The following is a 21,464-nucleotide window of genomic DNA, read 5'->3' as shown; positions in this document are numbered from 1 at the left end:
GCTAACAAGTGAATGTTCCCACCCCAACTTGCAACAATACCAGTTTATATACCAAACGTTACTTAAAGATTTTTTTTTGCTCGCTCGCTCGCCAGAGGTGAAAATTAGCATCGCCTTTTTTGTTTGTTTCGGCCGCTTGCCCCCCCCCCCTGACGGAGTACCCCAGGTACGCCACTGGACGAAATGATTATTAGACCATGTTGATAGTAGACGGGCTGGGTGTAGACCATGTGGGAATATACTTATTGGGTAGTAGGCAAACTGATTTAAGAACTCAACAATAGATGTGTTGTGGTGTGTATCAGAAGATTCGTGGTTCAAGTCCCAGCTTTGTCTTAAAATGAATGTCCTTGGGCAAGAGATCGCTCTACAACCCCATCTAAAGCCCCCATCACACCAAACTAGTTCTCAATACGTTCTGGAAAATGTTGCCAAACGAGGTAAAACTGTGTGCGAACGGACTGAACGTAATCGCAACTGTTAACGATCTGCTTAATAACTTTATGGACGGAAAGAGGTGCTCTAGAACTTCAGTGAGTCTGTTCAACATTTTCCCTGTCCTGCAATCAGACGGAGTGGCAACATACTTAAAACGAGATGGACGTACTATGAACGGAATTGCTATCAATTTTAATGGGCTATGACTGTGAGGAATAGTAGATAATACATATATGTGTATATATCACATTGACAATTATTTTGAGGTTTGCTGATGGCATTTCCCATATAGGCCTACAAACCAATGAGCAATTCTTTTTCAGTCTAGAAATTACAAGAAATTAATATAACATCATGTTATCGCTAAAGGGTCTCTTTCATTTGATATAGAAACATTTAATGAACGGTGGAATAATTCATCTTTTCTTATGATATTAATGTATCTTTTTCGAAACACTGTATCACACAATATCACTTCTCTCCAACTTAATATTTATAAAAAATAAATTTGTTATGTTTTCAGTCGCGACCGGCGCACACCATACGATCTGACTACGACCCGATTACGCAAAAATCTGCAATAGCATCTGATATGAACATTCAAACTTGTAAAATCGTTTTGATCGAGGATCTCAATAATCGCACGATCAATAAATTTGAACTTTCAATTGATTTCAAGCTTTCTTGGAAGAGGAAGTCTTAGAGCGAAATCGGCCTAAAATCGTAGTGACGCCAGACCAGTAATCCGATTGTGTACGATTTGATGCCGATTAGGCTTTTATTCCGAATGAAAGGCTTAAAATGCACTAAAGTTCCGGTTGTTAGTAATCTTATCGTTATATAGAACCTTAATCACGAAGACAGCTCAGTTCAGTGCAGTTCATTTTATTTTTGCACGGCACCAACTTCAGCCAAAGGCTGTTCTTTTGTAGAACCGTGCGCAATAATAAACAAATTACAAGTACAATTATAAGATAACACATGCAACATACAATGTATGTAAACAAACTTAAATATTAAAAGAAAAATGAAAATATACAAACCGAGATATACCACCCACCCCTCCCCCCGTCGGCGATTATTCTTTCCAAACAGCGTTTAATTTAGATTTTATAGTTATATAAATAGATATTTAAGCGTACGAAATACAAATACTATCTACTATTTAAAATATTTTGAAACTCAACAGCAAAATTGCATTTTATAAAATTTATATTTATATTACCCTTGATTTAAATACAGAGCAAGACATATTTTTTACATTCAATGGTAGCTGATTCCAAGATTTAATGCCTTTGTAACATAAGCTCCTTTTCTTTAAATTTATATGTGGTTTTGGCAGTTCTATATAAGGTATTTTGAGCATTTCTCAAGCTATGATAATATTTAATCACAAAGTACTTTCTAAACCCACCAAATATCATTTCACGCACCATTTTATACAAAATACACATGTTCATCTCTCCGTTTCGATAGATTTTCCGTTTTCAAACAAAGAAATAAATCTCGGCTGTAAGGAACCGACATCTATGACGATGTTTTTTACTCTAAAAATATACATTTTCTTCGAAAATCAGATCTCAAAAGGATCATAATGTGATCTGGGCATCACACTCTAACTTAATCAATAGAGTCAATGGTTATTTTTCTGTTTGTATTGAATTAAATGGTATATTTCATTCATAATGCTGCCACACACAACAAAAGCCTATACTTCTCATTTGAAACAAAAATATGCATTTTGAAAAAAATAGTCAGTTGATGGATGAAAGCGTAGCGGTGGTTCGACATATATTTTTATATTGTATCGCTTACCCTTAACCTAACAACAGAAATCATTTGAAATGTGTAAAATTGACGCACAATTAGAACATGAATATTGAAGTACAATGCATTTGCGTACAGGAACTATACTGAGCGTTTAAATATATGCACGATGTTCTTAAATAATATTTATTTGATTCGTTTTTTTTCGCACCCCGTATTTCCTTCTGAACATCCTATCATTACCGTTATCACCCCTCCCCCTAGCTGTCATTACTCATTACCCGAACACAAATACTTGTAATATAAACAATACTTACGTTCCAATGGTAAAACAAAAGGGTTTTCAATATTGTGCAAAAAGGAAAGAAATATAGAAAGAGAAAATCCGGCAACATATCTCACTGAAGAAATGGACTTGTTGTAATTCTATACCGTACCATACCAAACAATACAAGACGTTACACTCAGATGGTTCCAATATTGCTTGATCAATTGCATTACTCCAACAAACTCTTATTTGTGTATAAAAATACATGTTAAATCAAGCAGCGCGTGTACATTCTGTTTATTGCATGAAGAAACCATTGAACACCTATTTTTTAATGTCATGTAGTGAGGAAGGTATGGGAATATTTCGAAAAGAACTGGTACGAAAGTGTTGAAATTAACCATCGAAAATGTGCTTTTTGGAATCACACCCAATAAATTCTATAAAGCTGGAATTCGCCTTATACTACACAAAGTTTTAAACGAGGTAAAGATTTATTTTGGCTTTGAAAATATGAAGCAATATTCATGTGAAAGATGTTGGTCAGGTTTCAATGCTCTTTTTAATTAATGCTGATAATATGTTTAATCAAGGGTATGTTAAACCATGGACTTACTAGTTAAACGATGGCGGTCGGCATTTATTGGATGCACTCTTGCGCTCGACGGGCGAGAGGAAGTCGAGGAATGCCTCGTGGATTATCCCATCTGTTTACCTGTACCTGTATGATGATCTGTTACCCTTTCATCCATGACCGCCTTCCGAAATTCATAACAGCTTTCTTCTACTATCGTTTTTTTCCTATACAAAATTGGTGATATTTCGTTTTAAAGTTATCCAAAGCTCCTAACCGGTTGGATTTACCGTATTATGGACTTTTAGATTTGCACGAAGACAATGGGGACTGTTACGGTCGACGTCCTTTTAATGCACTGCCTTGAATGGACGTCACACGTATTGGCCCGAATTCACAAAGCAAGGTTTGAGCTCAGACCAAGGTTTGAGCTCAAACCTCCTTTTGTTTCGCCAAACCTCCCTTTGTTATTACAAAGGGAGGTTTGGCGAAACAAAAGGAGGTTTGAGGTCAAACCTTGGTCTGAGCTCAAACCTTGCTTTGTGAATTCGGGCCGATGGGGTTCAAATTTTCAGACCCATCCATTATTTTCCTGGGGGTCCATATTGGGCGCCAAAATGGCTTATATAACGCGCAATAGGGAAATTTGGTGTCTTTGGGAAAATTTGAACCCCATCAATTTATGATAGCTTGGACCCCAATGAATCCAAAAATGGAAAAAAAAAAAAAAAAAAAAAAAAAAAAAAAAAAAAAAAAAATCAAATTTGGCACAAAATCCTACGGGAGCTGTTTCAGTGACATACCGTTCCACACTATAAAAAGGTCCCCTTTCAATCTTTTTAATGATGTGAGTTTACGGTCAGTGGCATATATACACAGTATGTGTCATATTATTCATGTTCAATGTTGCATCCAGTCATTGTTATTATCACTCAATAGCTGTTATAATGAAGGCAAATTATGTACTGCACTATTATATAATAAAAAACTCCGTAGGCCTACTGTGTGAGGGGGGGGGGGGTACAAATTAAAAAATATAAACAATCATGGTCCACATATTTTCAGAACTGGATATGTCAGCGAAAGAACATGTAGTAGCGAAAGAACATGACTGTAGTAGCGAAATAACATGTAGTAGCGAATTTAGATATGTCTACATAATTATGTTCACAACTGACCTCTGATATCTCTACAGTTGTACTTTCACAGACATAGGCCTAATAACCTATGAATGTGTGTTCAAGCGAGAGCCGCCCAGGCACGAAGTTCGCACGGTTCGAGTATCAGATCGAGGAAAGCGATCAGCTAGGTCAGTTCGTTATTTGTTGTTACAATATCATTTGTATTTCAGGAGTCCAGAGATCGCAATGACCGAAGAAAGCACCGTTGGGTAAGTCAGTTAAAGTAAACCAACCTTGAATGAGGAATATAGAGTAAATTGAGTACCTGGAGTTATCAGAAGGTCTCAAGCGATCACAAATAGTGGCAACGGATTGGCAAATACATGTAGTTACCAATCTCTGCTAAAACTGTCGCTAACATTTGCTTACAGTGGCTAATAGTCGCCAACTGCCTTTCGCAAACACTTTCAGAAACATTCGCTCAAATGTTGCTATAATTGTCGCTAAACCTCATTTAAAGTCGCTGATTTTCGCCAACATTCGTCACTCGTCAGAAAAGTTGGCGAATCGTTCGCATTCGCCGCTAAATGAGATACCCCCTTTTAGAGGTGAAACCATTAAGAAACATTGTTTGTGAGGAATTCTCCCAATAGACCATTTTCGTAATGTAATCGAATTCAAGGCACAAATCTTTGTAAGTGCCATGTTACAAATTTTTTGAATTCACCTGTTATTAATAATTGTATTTCATCAGTAAGAACGTGAAATGCAACGTTAATTTTTGCTAGGCATAGGATAAACACGTAATAGCCCGGCAGCCAGGTGCACTTTGACCTGGAATCTGGAATGAATGGAGATACCTTCTCGAAAGAATTTCCCGAGGGAAAGTTATTTCCAAGATTAACCTGGCTTAACAAAAAGAAATGGTACCCTCTCAAACCATCAAATCCATCATAACTGTCCTTATCAATGCACAGATCTCCTCTGGCATTCCAGATATTACGCAACGCTTCCCTAAGTTCTTTATTCACGCGGTGGTAAAAATATGCAGGCATCAAGATTAGAAGTCATGCGTGCCACCGCAAAAAGTAGGATCAGCGAAGATATATGTACTATAACATAATTTATAAAATACAAAATTCACAACAAATGATCAATGCAACTTTCTATTGGTTATCAAACGCCTTTTTCGTGCTCGTGCGGATAGCTCTACTGAAGACAAAGCCATTTCAAGCAGCGAAATCGACCAAAGAAATCGTGAGTTAGAGCGAATGTAAGGTTTTCATCATCATGGTTTTCTCATCTAATTATTGTATTGACATTTTCCGAAAATTTCCGAAATTTATACATATAGCTAGGAAGGTAGACCAAAGTTTTATCTCCCAAAAGAACTAAATGAAATTGTGTTATATGTGTCCCCAAAATTTCCAAGATCGGTTGAACTTTTTTAGACCCCTCCCCAGGACGTCGATCAATTACATGTATGTGCCCCCAAACCCCATACTCTGGCTACGGCCCTGCAACTCAGAGGGGGAACTTTTCGATTGGAGAGTTCTGTAGTCGTGATGGGGCAAAATTATGTCTTATCCTGATGCATCTCCTGATTTTGTGTAATCTAAGCATTTATCATGGATTTTGAGTACGACTTTAAAATGTAAGAAAACTAAATATTTTCAACCAAAGTACGGACATGTTTAGTTAATTTCCCTTTCCCTTACACTTTTCTTTTGCCGGATACGCGCGTCAAAGCTACCAAGGCTTTTCCTATTGATTTGTTTTTGGATCATAGGTTCATGTCCTGTGAAAAATCATCAGCCCATTCACACAATAATTTTTGGAAATCAGTGATACCGATGGCTACATTGTTAGTTACAACATATTTGGTATAAAATCTAGAGGATCCGCTAAATGTTAAAATAAAATGTTTATAAAATGGGTTCAAGAATGTAGCCTATGAGAAGCGTCTAAATGGATCACGTGACCGCGCCATATTTGTTACACCTCGTTATGCACGGTACTCATCTGCATGGGGTGCATTTTGGTGATAATCACCGTGGATGAAGGTTTCGGGGAGACATCTTATGGCCTTGCTAAGTAAGATTGTCGACCCATTTTATAAAACAATTAATACACAGCAATGCAGCGCGCTATTCTGGTATTCACATCGGCACAAAGTACACTCGGCTACGCCTCGATCGTGAATTTTATTGCACCATAGTAAAAACCCTCATTCGCTAATCGACTATAACGCACTCACACCTGTGTATTATTTGTATAGCAAAAGGACTAATAGGAATGAACCACCGGGGGTCTCAGTAAAATATAAATACTATTTCCATGCGTGACCAACAAAACGCGTAAAAAGTTTTTAGGGGTTCAAAAACGTCAATTTTTTGGCCATTTTCAAGAAAAGGGATCATTTTTCAAAAAATGTTTCAAAATCCTGCTGTACGCGCCGGTATACGCGTTAAGGGGTATTTTTCTAGTGTGTATACCGGCTGCTCGTACCCTGACTCTTCTTTTTTTTGTGGTTGCTATCTCATTATTTGTGTTGCACTAATCTCGAATGCAAAATACACCTTAACTTTGGTTATAGTTTAGCGTCTAATTCAATATTGTGAAAAGATTGACATTATTACTTTAAATGTAAAAACATAAATAATATTTGCATGATTTCAAGTGCGCATTAAATAAATTGCGCTTTGTTTCTAAACATTAACAAAAAAAAATCTCTATTAAATTTGTTTAAAAAACTCGATATACTTGCATAATTAATGTGAATCACTGTATTTATGTCCCTCTGGTTATAAACACTTTGCTTTTGAGACCTGCAAGAGATAAAGATTATATTATCATTTATACCTTCACTTCTGATGTCATACAGCACTTAAATTTTCAGTACTTTGATAACCAAACCATACACAAAACACACACTGCTTGCTCTTTGCGGCCTTTCTTTTGTCTGAGATATTTCAAAATTCGGTAAGAGGTTTCTTGAAACAAATTTTGACCAAGGTTTGAGATATGTTGAAAGCAAGTATTACACGGTAGAAGATTTTAATTATAGAATATATGTCTTTGCTTTTTACAGCTTTTGTATACCTGATCACGTCGATAAAAGCAAACATGAAGAGGACGGACAATCGACATGCACTTTTGGATAAAAATAATGACGCTGACTCGACATCCAAAGTTGCCATTCCTCGACATCTTGGGCTTTTTGACTGCATTTGGCACTTGGTGAGTATATTCCTTACAAGCCTTAAGGATAGTTGAGTTCTTATAAATTCAAAGTGCATGGTTATTGCTCTTATTCTTATTATGACATTTCAAGTGCCCTTTTAGAACCTAAAATTGCTATGAAGGTAATTTTAGACCCCAAAATGTGTGAATTTAGATCGAATACGATCATGACATTTCAGCTCCACTTTACAAAAAATACGATGACCGTTAATTAATTAATTAATTAATAATAACAATACACGGGCCTGCTGATTGTGCGTATTATTACCAACACGAAAAATCCAACAAAAAGCCAATATTGGCTGTGGCTGGAATATAAAGTAAAGACGCTATCTCGTTTTTCAACAGCTGGTTCAAAATTACCGAATATTTGTCGGGCATCACAAATATTAGAAATGGTTATATTTATGGTATTTCAGCCGACTCTGAAACAATTTTGATGATTTGGTTATTTAAATTGTATATTCTTTCAAATTTTTAGTTTTTCATTATCTCACAAGAATTATTTTGTGTAGCGCCCTCTGCACAAAACTCAACTAATCCCTTTCAGCTGTAACAGTTACCCGATCGGCAACGTCGGAAATCGGGGACCAATCATTGAGTCTAAAATTGAGTCGAAACCATGCCCTTCAATTGAATGACGTAACGAAGAGAATTAACTAAATATTAAAATGATTATGGATCATATGTCAAAACACTTTTCATCAAGACATTCAAAAGCCTTGTCAGAAACCTTTTAAAATGTGCGAACATTACAACAAAATTACGTAATCTGAGAATAATGTACATACTATACAATTTCGATACCCCCACTGGATCACCTATTAGGTGATCCAGTGGGGGTATCGAAATTGTCCTTGAGTTGATTTATCGAAAGTCTTTGCGATCGTGTTCTAAGCATGACCTTTTCTTACACGACGTTGTAGTAGACAGTTTCAGGAGTTTAAAAAGTGAACAAAAAGCAGGATTTGAATTCTGAAACATGTCGCCTGTAATAGCAAGCCAAAGGAAAGGCTGCCAGGAGAGTGAAATGAAGGACATTCTTCGTCATGTTCTTGCCTTTACATTTTGTAGAGCAAGGTGATGTCTACAGAATCAAAGACCTACTGAGGCTATTATCAAACGTTTGCTTTTATACGCAGATTGGGTCGATTATTGGCACAGGCATTTTTATCTCTCCGACTGGTGTCCTTCGAGGTGCAGGAGGTTCCGTGGGTGTCTCCTTCATCCTGTGGATAGTATGCGCCATGATCAACGCTGTGGCGCCCTCACGCTAGCTGAACTGTCCGTCATCATGAAGAAGTCAGGAGGGGACTTCACCTTCATCTTGCAGGCATGGGGACCCCTGATGGCCTTTATCCGACTATGGGTGATTCAGTTTATCATTGCCCCGAGTGGTGCAGCTATCGGAGTAATGACAATATCAAGATACTTGCTGACTCCCTTTTTTCAGTGCGTGGAAGCACCTGTCGTATCGCTACGCCTCGTAAGCGTCATCTGCCTATGTGAGTTTTGAAGATAATAACAATTGGGTAAAGGGGGTTAGGAGATAATAAACAAATCATTAAATTTGCACTTCTATGACACGCGGGTCCTAATAGAATTCCTAAACTCAGGGGTACTGTTCTCGTTGAGGGAAGATTTCACCCTCGGTTTATCCACTTTTGGACATGCAGCGGATCTCTCTCTCTCTCTCTCTCTCTCTATTCTTTCTCTCCCTCTAGTCTTTCTCTTCCTCTCTAGTCTTTCTCTAACTTTTCATTCCATCTTCTCTGTTTCCACAGTCTAGTCTTTTACCTTCGACTTTCGCAATCTGTTTTCTTTTCTGGGGGCCGGGTAGTTGCCTTCACAATTTTGTGTATCAATATTATTGTAAATATTCTTTTTAGTTGTATTATCCCACGACCGATCTACAGATAGACTTGCACTAAAAAAAGATTAATCAATCCATAATAGCTTTGCTACATAGCATATCCCATCATTGTCAACCACATTATTACTTAATCTTGTTTGCTATTTTAGCGTAATATTGAAAATAATTCCTTATGTTTCTGAAACACATATCATTAAGATAAATATATGTTCTACGTGTTTTGTATGATTATCAAGTAATTTTTGCCCCGCAGTGTTTGTCCAGGCCGTAAACTGTTTCAGTGTTCGTTTAGCATCCAAGTTGGCTGGTGTGCTGAGTATCACGAAGGTTGCCGGTCTGGTCATCATCATCATAACTGGGCTACATAACCTGACACTAGGTACATACATTCACTATTCATGTTATTCATTATGGTCAGTGATATATAGTAGACAGGGGGCGTCCCTTCAATGACAAGAAAGGAAGAGAGAAAGCGTAATCTGGTGCAAAAACGAGAGAGAAAGAGAGAGAGAGAGAGAGAGAGAGAGAGGGGAGAGAGACAGACAGACAGACAGAGAGAGAGAGGGGGGGGGGGGGTTATAGAGAAAAGGAGAGAGAAGGGGGAGAGGGGACGTTCAATGTATATCAACCTTAGAAAACAGAATATCTAATATACCCTCCCGCATGCCCTTCACCCATCCCTGGTTTTTAAACATGTAGGCCAAAACTTGTGTACTTTAGAATGGGTACAAAATGTCTTTTACGTATGTTCATACGGGATGCGTTCGATATCATACCTCCAATCTGGCAGGAGTGATTCTAGAATAATTGGTAGGCGGGTCTTTTGAGGGGCTGTGTTTGGTTGGCTTGGGGGTTCTAGCATCAATTTTCTACATGCGCCTCGCATGTTTTTTTAGGGGTGGGGGTAGGGGCTTGAAGATTTTTTTTGTGTGGGGGCGGGGGTTTGTTAAGTCAGCTTCCCGACCTCCTCCAGATCCGCTACTGCATGTATGCAATGAAAGAAGAAGTGTACATTAAATATATTTTAAAAATCTATGAAAATGAATCTAACATGCTTTTCATCCCTTTAAGGTCACACTGAACATTTCCAGCACGCGTTCAACACTGGATCCTATGACGTCACTCTTCTCCCTACCGGTCTACTCTCCGGTATCTGGGCGTACAGCGGATGGTTTGTGTCTTCGTTTATATATATCTATTCCATTAAAAACAGCAGCGCATGTTCAGTTAACGAGTGAGGGAGGGGGGGGGGGGGGCAATGGTGTCATTGGGTTGTACGAGTTCTACACCAAGTGAATGGACTGAATACGATTATGTGTTTTTAGTTTTCTCTTTCCCTTCCCTCCCCCCCCCCTCTCTCTCTCTCTCTCTCTCTCTTTCCCTGGTGCTCTCCGGTACAGCAGGTTTTGAGCGTGAACAAAACTAATTCTTCTCAGTCTTCAGCTCTTTTCTTATTATTTTGGTATGTATCATTTTGCTTTGATACCATCCAACATCATGAATTATTTTTCCTTTCCCTTTGTCTTTTTCAATCCATCCTTCCCTCAATGATATCTCTCTGAAAGTCCACCATGCCGTAGAATATGCTCAATCCATTTGTCTTCCCCATTTGTCACTCTATCCACCAAACTTATCTGTGCCATCTTCTCCACAGCCACATTCAAAAACTCTCCAACCTTTCCTCCTTTGCCCCCTTAAACAACAAATGCTTTCTAGAGGAAGGGGTATGTTCCCCGATGCCCCCCCCCCCACCTATCCAGATATATCACTGCTAAGTAATATGAAATGTAAAGCCCTCTCTCGTTCCATTTCAACACTAAATGCGTGCATATCATTTTCTACATCATCATCAGAAAGTATCAAAATCATGTGAGAGAATACATGCAAAAGACATTTGCCATCCTCGTGCGAAGACATTAAAACTCTTCTTAGTGCTTTGAATCAATAATTTAAATCAATTATTGTTAACCTATTCTACAGAATGTGACAACAAGATAAATTATTGGTACAGAGAGACAATTTGACACCTCACATTTTTATGCGAGCAGAATTATTTTGCCCCCCAAAAGTAAATCAATAAATAAATCTACGTTTAACAGTATTATATTTATTACTCTAACAGTGTTTTATTTGCTTCTTTGTTTTACAGGAGTGTTATTACCAGCATAACCGAAGAAGTAAAGAACCCTCAAAGGTAAAATTGAAGCAAATAGATTAGATAATATATAGCCATTAAGTCAATTGAGGGAGAAAGGGGGACTCATACTTCCAAAAATAAACCATGAAATGATAATTGCAAGTTATTCAGCCACTAATTTTGGTTGATTTCACATTAATGTGGATCGAATTCAACTGCAGAGAAAGGAATCGTTAATAATACTCCTTGAATAGGTTGAAATACGTTTTGGTACACGATAATAATTATGATAATTCGTTCTTGTATAATACAGTATGATTTAACATCCCTATGCGATCTAAAAGAGCTTTGGAAAGTATTACCCTACCTTTAGCTCCGGCAGCCATTATCAGCGCACAGTGCATTTCAAGGAATAATCCTACCAGATACCCATTTAACTCACCTGGCATATATAGATTAACGTCTTGCCAAAGGACGTTGGTGTTGTGGCAGGGATTCAAACCCCGTACCTTGAGGTTGATTAGTCAGGAGACTTATCTACTGGACCACAACACCTCTACCTCTACGATGTCTGGTGTATCACATCTACAATTTTTTTTTGCTTTGTTTAGGAACATCCCCCTTAGTATCTTGATCTCGATGTCATTGATCACGGTGGTATACCTCATGACCAACGTCGCCTACCTTACTCTCCTCTCACCGAATCAGATTATCACCTCCGAAGCTGTTGCAGCGGTAAGAACTATTACATATTGTTTTGAAGTCGCATTTGTACTAGTAATAGTATTTGTAGTAGAAGTAGTAGTAATAGAAATAGTAGTAGTAGTAGTAGTATTAGTAGTAGTAGTAGTAGTAGTAGTAGTAGTAGTAGTAGTAGTAGTGTGAGGAAGAGGAGAAGAAGTAGAAATTAAAGTTGGAGTACAAGTGGTATAAGAAGTGAAAGTGGTATGAAGAAGTGTGAGTAGAGTGGTTCAAGATTTAAAAGTGGAATTAAGCAGTGGGATAGAAAAAGAAGTAAAAGTGGTATAATAAGTTGGAATAGAAGTGATAAAAAGTGAAAGTGGTTTAAACAATGAACGTGGTAGAAGAAGTAAAAGTGGTATTAAGAAGTGGGCGAAAAAATAGAAGTAAAAGTGATATAAGAAATGAAAGTGGTGTAAGCAATCGGAGTAGATAAAGAAGTAAAAGTGGTATAAGAAGTGGGATAGAAGTGAAAGTGGTATAAGAGGTTGTAATAGAAGAAGAAGTAAAAGTGGTTTTAAGAAGTGGGATTAGAAGTAGAAGTAAAAGGGGTTTTAAGAAGTGAGATTAGCAGTAGAAATAAAAGTAGTATTAAGAAGTGGGAGTAGAAGTGGCACTTGAAGTGGATGTTCATGTCAAAATGAAAGTGGTAGTACAAATCAATTAGTGTTGGGAATATTTCACTTCAATTCATTTAGGACTACAGCGTGCTAGCTCTTGGAATCAAGTGGTCATGGATCATCTGGCTGTTTGTCGCCCTCTCCGCCTTGGGAAGTCAAAACAGCGGTCTTTTCAAATCGGCAAGGTAAAGTCCTCTTTAGTTGGTACTTCGAAAAATCTTATCAAACCTTTTCTTTTTTTCCCGTAATATTAACTTAAATCACCAATAATTTAACCAATGTTTAAAGGGCAATTCTACTCCAAAAATGACTTACTTTAAATAGAAGCAGACAAATCAGACAAAACCAATCTAAAAAAGGTTAAGCAAAATCGGATAACTAATAAGAAAGTTATACATTTTTGAGAGAGTATGTTAAACTATGGAACAATGGAAAACACTACACAAATTGCCGATTGGGTTATCAATTTGTGACGTCATGTCCTCACTATTTATCAATTGCTTTATATAGTTTAATCCAATTTATTTCCCTTTTTATCCCCAAAACTAGATTTCCCTATACCTTTTTGCCCAGGTTATATGATTTGTATCATATTGCGTGACATGACATTTCACAATTTTTTTTAATGAACTTTGAAGAACTGATACTATTTTCTGAATATTGTATACTCATAATTATTGATTGTTATATAAATAGTTTATCAAAATTCAAATTTGTCATGATTTAACTGAAAAAAATTTACTCTATATTAGTGCATCCACACAAAAACATGGTACCATCAATCTATGCTGGTGTGAAGAAATAAGATTCTTTGGGGGAAAATATGACATTTATATGATCAATATAAAGAAACAATTAGTAGATAGTAAGGCAATGACGTCACAGACTCATGACTGAGTTGCCAATTTGTCATGTGATTTTCAAAGTTTTTTATTTCATTAAAAGTTCCTAACTTTTTTTTATTAGTTATCCGATTTTGCTCAAACTTTTTGATTGATTTTGTCTGATCTGCTTCTATTGAAAGTAAGTAATTTTTAGAGTGGACTTCCCCTTTAAGGGGATGGGTATTTTACAGTCTGAATCTCTTATTTGTTCCTTGAAAACCAGTTATAGTGACAACGGAATAACAGACATTGCACATTTGGTGGAGACATTGGTGAAAAGAAGTGAATCTGGTTGTATCGAAATAGTCAAACAACAATATTGTGTTCAATTGTAGGACCTATATAGTTATGCAAAACCGATCGTATACAAGAAACATGTTTTGTATTTCGGGTTCTAATTTTATAAGTTAAGTCAGTGTTTTCTATAAAATTAGAAAATAAAAAATAGTATTCTATGATTACAGGAAAATGTCTATAATGGGATCTAACGGGCTTAATTATCTTGGTGTCTGCCTTCCAGTATAATAGACATTCGTCTCATAAGCCCACCAGCAACATTTTATGCTTTTAATCTTCGATGGGGTTTTAATGTACAATTCTCCAAGGGAAATTGTACCATTGCAAACCACATGGTGTAATATTCATTCCCCCTTGCTTTTACAACTATATTTCCCATCCATTCAGGATAAGATTTGCCGCTGCGAGAGAGGGACACTTCCCCGAAATCTTCTCCATGGTTTCCATCACTCGGCGGACCCCGCTCCCCGCCATCTTGTTTTCCGTTATCAGTCTCATCTACTTGATCGAAAACGACATCATCGCGTTGGTAGAGTATCTGGGTTTCGCCGATGTCGTATTCGAAACGATCACCGTGGCCATTGTACCTTATTACCGATGGAAACATCCGAATCTTCCCCGTCCTTACAAGGTAAACATCGCACCGCTTGCAAACTGTCGTTGGCGCGTGGCGCGGGCATGTCGCTAAGTAAATTTGTCTGATAACTGGCAAACTAAGGCTTTGACTGGTCTATATATACATAATTCGTTAAAAAAACAGGACAGGGATGTCTCTCTTTATAAACTAATAACAGAGAGAAAATGGTTTGCACCTTCCAATGTGAGCAGTATCATATCAAATATGCAAATGTTATTTAAGTTACGAGCTTATTACGACCTTATGCTTAACGCAAGGGTAATCAACGCAAGGGTAATCAAGGGTAATCAACACGGCCTTCTGTGTTCTTATTGTAAAAAATGGTTTCACACTAATTGTCAAGCTATCAGTTTTTCAGAGTACCGCAGGTTATATTATGAATGCCCTGATGAGAAGTGGAATTGTTTAACATGTTGTCTGCCATCTTTTTGTGACTCATTATTTAACGACGATTGTTTAGAGAAAGAAAGCCAAAACGAGGATAGACTAAAAGAAAACTATTTTAAGATAACGCGCGTTACACCTGAAAAGCAAGCGATAGCAAGAGTAATTCAGCCAAACCTCAGAGATGAAAACACTTCTCTTTATCAAGAATTTGAAGAAAAGTTTAAAGTTAAAGGTCTTCATTTTTTACACCTTAATGTGAGGTCTATTCTAAACAAGATATCGGAACTTAGAATTCTTTTTAAAAGAAAAAGGCTGTCTATTATTGCTTTCACTGAAACATGGTTAAACAATTCCATAAATGATGAAGAAATTGAAATAGACGGATATAAAATCATACGCCATGATCGATCCTCTGGCTCTGGAGGTGGTGTATGTTTCTATATCAGAAATGATATTGCATTTAATATTATGGATGCTATAAGTACTGGAGATACGGAATCCCTGTGGATAAATTTGCTTATACCAAGATCAAAACCAATTGTTGTTGGTGTTCTGTATCGACCTCCGAAAAACAATTTGTTTATCGAGAAATTGTCCAATATTCTTGATACATTAAAGAAGGATGACGAAATAATTCTTTTAGGAGACATGAATATTTGTCTTCTTCGCAAATCGCCACTGGCTAAAAAATATATTGACTTGTTGAGTCTTCATGGGTTTAGTCAACTCATTAAAGACGCAACACGCGTTACACCTACATGTTCTTCTCTATTGGATCATGTTGGTTGTACCAAAGAAAATAAAATAAGTCAAAGTGGTGTCATTGATCTAGGTATTAGCGACCATTATTTTACTTTCTGTACACGGAAAAATGTTAGACTGGCTATAGGTCATCACAGGACTAATGATATCAGATCCATGAAAAAATATACAGAAGAGTCTTTCAATCTTCAACTATCTGTTGTTGATTGGTCACGAATAACTGACTGTACAGATGTAAATGAGGCATGGTCAATATTTCAACATGTTTTTATCTCAAATTTGAATATGATAGCGCCACTGAAACGGATAAGAATAAAACAAAGATCAGAAACTTGGGTGACTAAAGATATTCTTTCCCTAATTCAAGAGAGAAATATAGTATACAAAAAATGGAGGAAAAGAGCAAAAGATGAGAAGCTCTATAAAAGATACAGAGTATTAAGAAATATGGTCCAAAGAGAGGTGAAAAAGGCTAAACTCGATTACTTACAAAACAAGATAGAAGAAAATAAACAAGATTCGAAAAAACTTTGGCAGAATCTAAAAAGCTTAGGATTGAAAAATAAGAAGCGAAAAGAACAAGAATCTGTCATTAAAATTGATGGGGAATTATGTCATGATAAGATGGCCATCGCTGATGAATTCAATTCTCATTTCACAAATGTGGCTGCCAAATTAGTAGACAAACTCCCCCCTTCCAAAGACTTTTTCAGCGCAGACAATGATTGTATTCGTGACTTTTACGAAAGAAAAGGTGTACGTGAAAACAGCTTCGAGTTATTACCAATCAGTGAACAATTTGTTTTCAAAGAGTTACGTAAGTTGAATGTATCAAAAAGTACTGGGTTAGACTTGATTCCAGCTAAATTTCTAAAAGATGGTGCGAAGGTTTTATTTAAGCCTCTAAGTTACTTAATGAACCTATCTATCTTGACGAGTACTTTTCCAGAAGATATGAAAATAGCAAAAGTGACTCCACTTTATAAAAAGAAAGATAAAACTGATGTTAGCAACTATAGACCTATTAGTGTTTTAAGCGTAGCATCAAAGATTCTAGAAAAATCGGTCTGTGTTCAAATTGAAAGATACTTCAAAGAAAATGATATAATTTATGAATTTCAATCTGGTTTTCGACATGATTATTCGACTGAAACATGTCTAATTCATTTGACTGATTATTTGAGGAGAGAAACTTCCCAAGGGCGCTTTGTTGGTATGGTGCTCCTTGATCTGCAAAAAGCTTTTGATACAGTTAATCATTGCGTCTTATTGAAGAAGTTACAACTAATGGGTTTTGATAAGGCAAGTTTAGATTGGTTCAGATCCTACTTATCTAATCGGCACCAAGTAGTGGCCATTCATGATATTCGTTCCAAACTAATGCCTATAACATGCGGTGTTCCTCAGGGAAGTATTTTAGGCTCAATTCTATTTTCAAGTTATATAAATGATATGTGTACTTGTATAAAAGACTTCAAACTATTATTGTACGCAGATGACAGCGTACTACTCTATTCAAATCCTGATCCTAAATATATTGAGGAAAAGCTCAGTGAACAGCTGTCTACGTGTGTCGATTGGATGACTGATAATAAGCTTTCTTTACACTTGGGAAAAACAGAAAGCATTTTATTTTGTTCTAAAAGTAGTTCTAAAAAGTCATTTGAATTCAAAGTGAGACACAATAATCAAGCAATCAAGAGAAAAGAGTCTGTGAAGTATTTAGGCATTGAGTTGGCTAGCGCAATTTCATTTTCATCTTTAGTAGAATCAGTTGTAAAAAAAGCAAATTCTCGTCTGAAATTTTTGTACAGATATCAAAGTTGTATGGATTTAAAAGCAAGACGTACACTCTGTTTTGCTCTTATTCAATGTTTATTTGACTATGCTAACCCTGCATGGTACAGTAACATAAACAAGTCAGATCAAAAGAAGTTGAAGATTATACAGAACAAAATGGTGAGATTTATCAACTGTTCTGGTCCAAGAACTCATGTTGGCTATAGCGAACTTTCTAAAGCTGGTTTTCTTGAAGTCGACCAAAGATCAAAACAACTCGCATTGCATCACGTGCATAAAATATATCATACTAGGTCGAATCATTATATTCGATCCAACTTCGATCTTGTTACTGACGTACATGATTATAATACAAGAAATAGACGATTCAACTTTAACTTACCAGAAAGAGTAGGTAGTATTGGAAATTCGTTTTATTACAATGCCATAAAACATTGGAATTCCCTTCCCAATGGTGTAAAAGAAATAGGAAACTATGATCATTTTAAGAGGAAATTAAAGGAATACCTAATACTTGACAGTCAGAGAAGAGAAGTGAATGACATGTTATATGATTGAAATTGTTATTCTTCTGTCGGTTCATACTTTTTCATGTTGTATATACTTATGTTTTCGTACGTTATAGAAATTCTACAAATTCATCATTATTTTCCTCTTCTTCCTTCTCCTCTTTTTCTTCTTCTCCTTCTTCTTTTTCTTCTTGTACTTAATATCATTTCTATCATCAGTTTAATGTTGTTATTATTATCTTTGATAAGTAGTTCTTTTAATTTTCTTATCTGTCTGTAAATATTACTATTTTAATTTATTAATTGTATACATGTCTGTAAGGGACCCCACTGGAAATAAGCTCTCGAGCTTTCGTGGGTTATCCTGTTCAAGCTGACTTATTTTTGATCTGTTATTATTGTATATTGTTGTATGTTGGAAGCTTGTCGAATAAAAATCAATCAATCAATCAATCAAAGAAAGATCTTTATAGATCATGATTATACTGAAACCTAGACCTATTTCTTGTGTAATATGGTCTTTAATGATGACTAATGTCAATAAAGTGCACACTGTCTTTATTTGAGACACTTGTTAAGTCTATGGGGTCTCGGTGACTTGAATACCCATACTTTCTATTAAGAGACTATTGTATTCATCTCAGCTCCGGATATTTTATAGTCAATGTTTATCAACATTATCTTGTGCAACTAGGTTCCACTTGTTCTGGCCTTCCTGTATCTAGCTACGCTGATTTTCATCGCTAGCATGTCTCTCTACGCTGATCCAATCAAGAAAGGTGCCGGTTTATTTATTGGATTGATTGGAATTCCAATCTACTACGCCCTGGTACACCCAAATACAGGATTAAGTGTCTCAGACCGGTTTCGGGTAAGTTTTCATCATGAAAGATGAGTTGAGTTCTAGTCAATCGATTTCATCGTTAAAGAAGCAGTCTGGGGGTATTTGATTAATTAGTATTGATGTATACAGTGAGGATGTGGAATCATCAAACTGATAAGAATTGTGTATATGGGACAAGACATTGTCATGTGTCATGAAAATTATGCTCCGCCGTTTTGTTATTACGAATATGAGGGCTTTTGGAGAGTTATCTTTTTCTGTGGACACTTCTTTGTGACATTTACGGAAATTATCATTAGTATTTTGTTTTCACATGGTTTTAACCTTTACCAGGGTCCCATGTTATAAAGAGTTTCGATTGATAAGAATCAATCGCAAGTCCTCCAACTAATCGAAAGTTTACAGTCTCCTAATATCATTGTAGCTGCGATTTATAATCGCAACTGTATATAAGACGGGGCCCAGCACTTAATTCTTCTCTTTAAAGTTCAGTTTCTAAAATGACGGTCCCCAGACGTACATTATCCTATCTGATTGATACACGTCTGTAAAATCCCAATTAAAAATACACATTTACCACACACACGCGCACGCACACGCACAGCCACCCACCAAAGCCGCCCACACACACTCATCCTGCATGTCCCTAATCTATCTCTCTTAGCTTTTCGCTTCTTCATCTATCAATTTCTCGCTTGCATGTCTCTGCGTCTTTCGCTTGACCAACATCCTCGCCTTCTCCAGCCGTTTACTCTGTGGAAATAGAAAACAATAGCATCAGAACATCAGAAGTGACGACAAATAAAAGTTGTCTCTTTTGTTAAGATTTTTTTTCTTCATGTTAACATAAGATTTTAACCTGCATGGCAACATTATACAAAATCTGCCTGAAGAGAATATGTGTTTTGATCATCATTGGTTTTAACAAAATTATCAACGCATCTTCAGGGAATATCGAGGGCCTGTTATGTATAAGTGTTTATTTAATCTCCGAGCCGGTAAATCTATATACTCATGCGGTTTGTACATTATTTACAAATAATTTCAACTTTCTAACTCCAAATTTATCACCATTGCCTCCACCTTCATCGTCATCGTCGTTTTCAGTATCATTTTTACCACCATCCGTATCATCACAACATTTAAGTTATGATCTCATGATTATATTTGTTGTACTAGTAATAGTAGTAGCAGTAGATGTAGTGGTTGTAGTAGAATTATAGTTGTTGCATAGCTGTATTTCTCTTTTGTCTAAAAATTAACATTGTTTTGTTCTTTATTTTGTCTCTTGTTTTCAGCAAAAATAACGCGATTACTTCAGAAGGTGTTCTATTGCGTGCGACAGGAGAAGAAGACGTTCTAAAACGGAATCCCGTTGATTGAAGGGTCCCTAGATCTCATCGATTACTTCTTGCATTCCGTCAAATTTCTCAGTCATCTTGTGTGTTATTTTGCAAAATAAAACCATTGACGAGAACCAACAATCATGACAATAAGACCATTCAATGGTACTATTGGACACAAACTGTGATGATTGATGAAGCATGCATATCATTTAAGATGAATTCGTCGAAGCATGGAATACCCCGAAAAAATTATAATACAAACCTAGCTTGTGGATAATTGGTTTATCTGAAAGTTGGTAATGAAATACCTTCAGGGGGAAAAAAGGGAGAGTCTTTGTAATCTAGCCAATTTGTTTGAATCCAAGCATTGGCGTATCTATGAAGGGGGGGGGGGGGGGGGGGCGAGCATTGATTTCTTTTTCTTACTCAGCACACCCCTTGAGCAAAAAAACAAAAACACTTCCCTGTGTAAGCGCCTGCCTACGATATCCTATCGAAATATAAATGCGTACTTCTTATTCACGTTTTCATAGTTAATAATGCTGTAGTACAACAGTATAAAAACCAGCAGTGTAAATAATTATATGGATACGTTTCGCACACTTCTTACTGTACACACAATTAACTTTATTTACAGTTTTATTATCTCAACGTCGATAGTTGTAGAGTATATTACTAGTACATTATATTTCTAGTTAGGTATGGCTGGGATATTTATGGTACAATACTATTAATAACAAATGACAGGATATTATGGAGAAGCTTAATGATATCTATAGTTCATTAATTAATCTGAAATTCATATTTTTCTTGCACATTATTTTGAAACATTGTTGCCAATGAACTTTAAATATTATTGATATGCTTTGAAATTTGTTCATGTTAAAGGATATGCTGTTTCTGTATAAACCAATACAATGTAAATAAAACGAAATGTCCACTGCCTGCCTCGCTATGAAAAGGATAAAACATTTTGACCTATGACTACTCTTACTTTAATGTCACATTTGAGCGTGGTCCCCTTACATTACTTCACCTTGCCATACCAGATTGTATACCTATCCCGCACCCTATCAACCTTTTCTTGAGGGGTTCCTGGGTTTTGATTGCCACATTCCACCGATGAGACTAAGATTTTTGTATAGGGTGCTGTCCTTTTTAAAACAAGTCTGAAAAAATACCTTCAGCTTTGTCTCAATCTTGTTCGATCATATTC

At 36.5% G+C, this 21,464-nt stretch overlaps 1 protein-coding gene across 3 annotated transcripts; it reads left to right on the top strand.

Annotated features, from left to right (window-relative positions):
- Window positions 1-4,244: 4,244 nt before the first annotated feature.
- Window positions 4,245-21,217, top strand: LOC581521 (cystine/glutamate transporter). 3 transcript variants are annotated; one of them, XM_030975746.1, is made up of 11 exons: window positions 4,245-4,356; window positions 7,260-7,408; window positions 8,554-8,916; window positions 9,538-9,663; window positions 10,356-10,455; window positions 11,434-11,478; window positions 12,033-12,156; window positions 12,861-12,967; window positions 14,351-14,594; window positions 18,753-18,929; window positions 20,201-21,217. In XM_030975746.1, exons 3-11 carry the CDS (start codon window positions 8,652-8,654, stop codon window positions 20,207-20,209), a joined length of 1,197 nt encoding a protein of 398 aa, XP_030831606.1. In that variant the 5' UTR covers window positions 4,245-4,356; window positions 7,260-7,408; window positions 8,554-8,651; the 3' UTR covers window positions 20,210-21,217. The 3 variants fall into 3 exon arrangements, with proteins under 3 accessions (XP_030831606.1, XP_030831604.1, XP_030831605.1); XM_030975744.1 differs by having other exon boundaries at window positions 4,342-4,437; XM_030975745.1 differs by lacking the exon at window positions 4,245-4,356 and adding an exon at window positions 5,268-5,425.
- The last annotated feature ends 247 nt before the right edge of the window (window positions 21,218-21,464 follow it).

Source organism: Strongylocentrotus purpuratus, unplaced genomic scaffold (assembly GCF_000002235.5).
Source record: "Strongylocentrotus purpuratus isolate Spur 01 unplaced genomic scaffold, Spur_5.0 spur5_scaffold_8, whole genome shotgun sequence".
In the NCBI taxonomy this organism is placed as follows: domain Eukaryota; kingdom Metazoa; phylum Echinodermata; class Echinoidea; order Camarodonta; family Strongylocentrotidae; genus Strongylocentrotus; species Strongylocentrotus purpuratus.
This window is presented reverse-complemented; position numbering and strand designations above follow the sequence as displayed.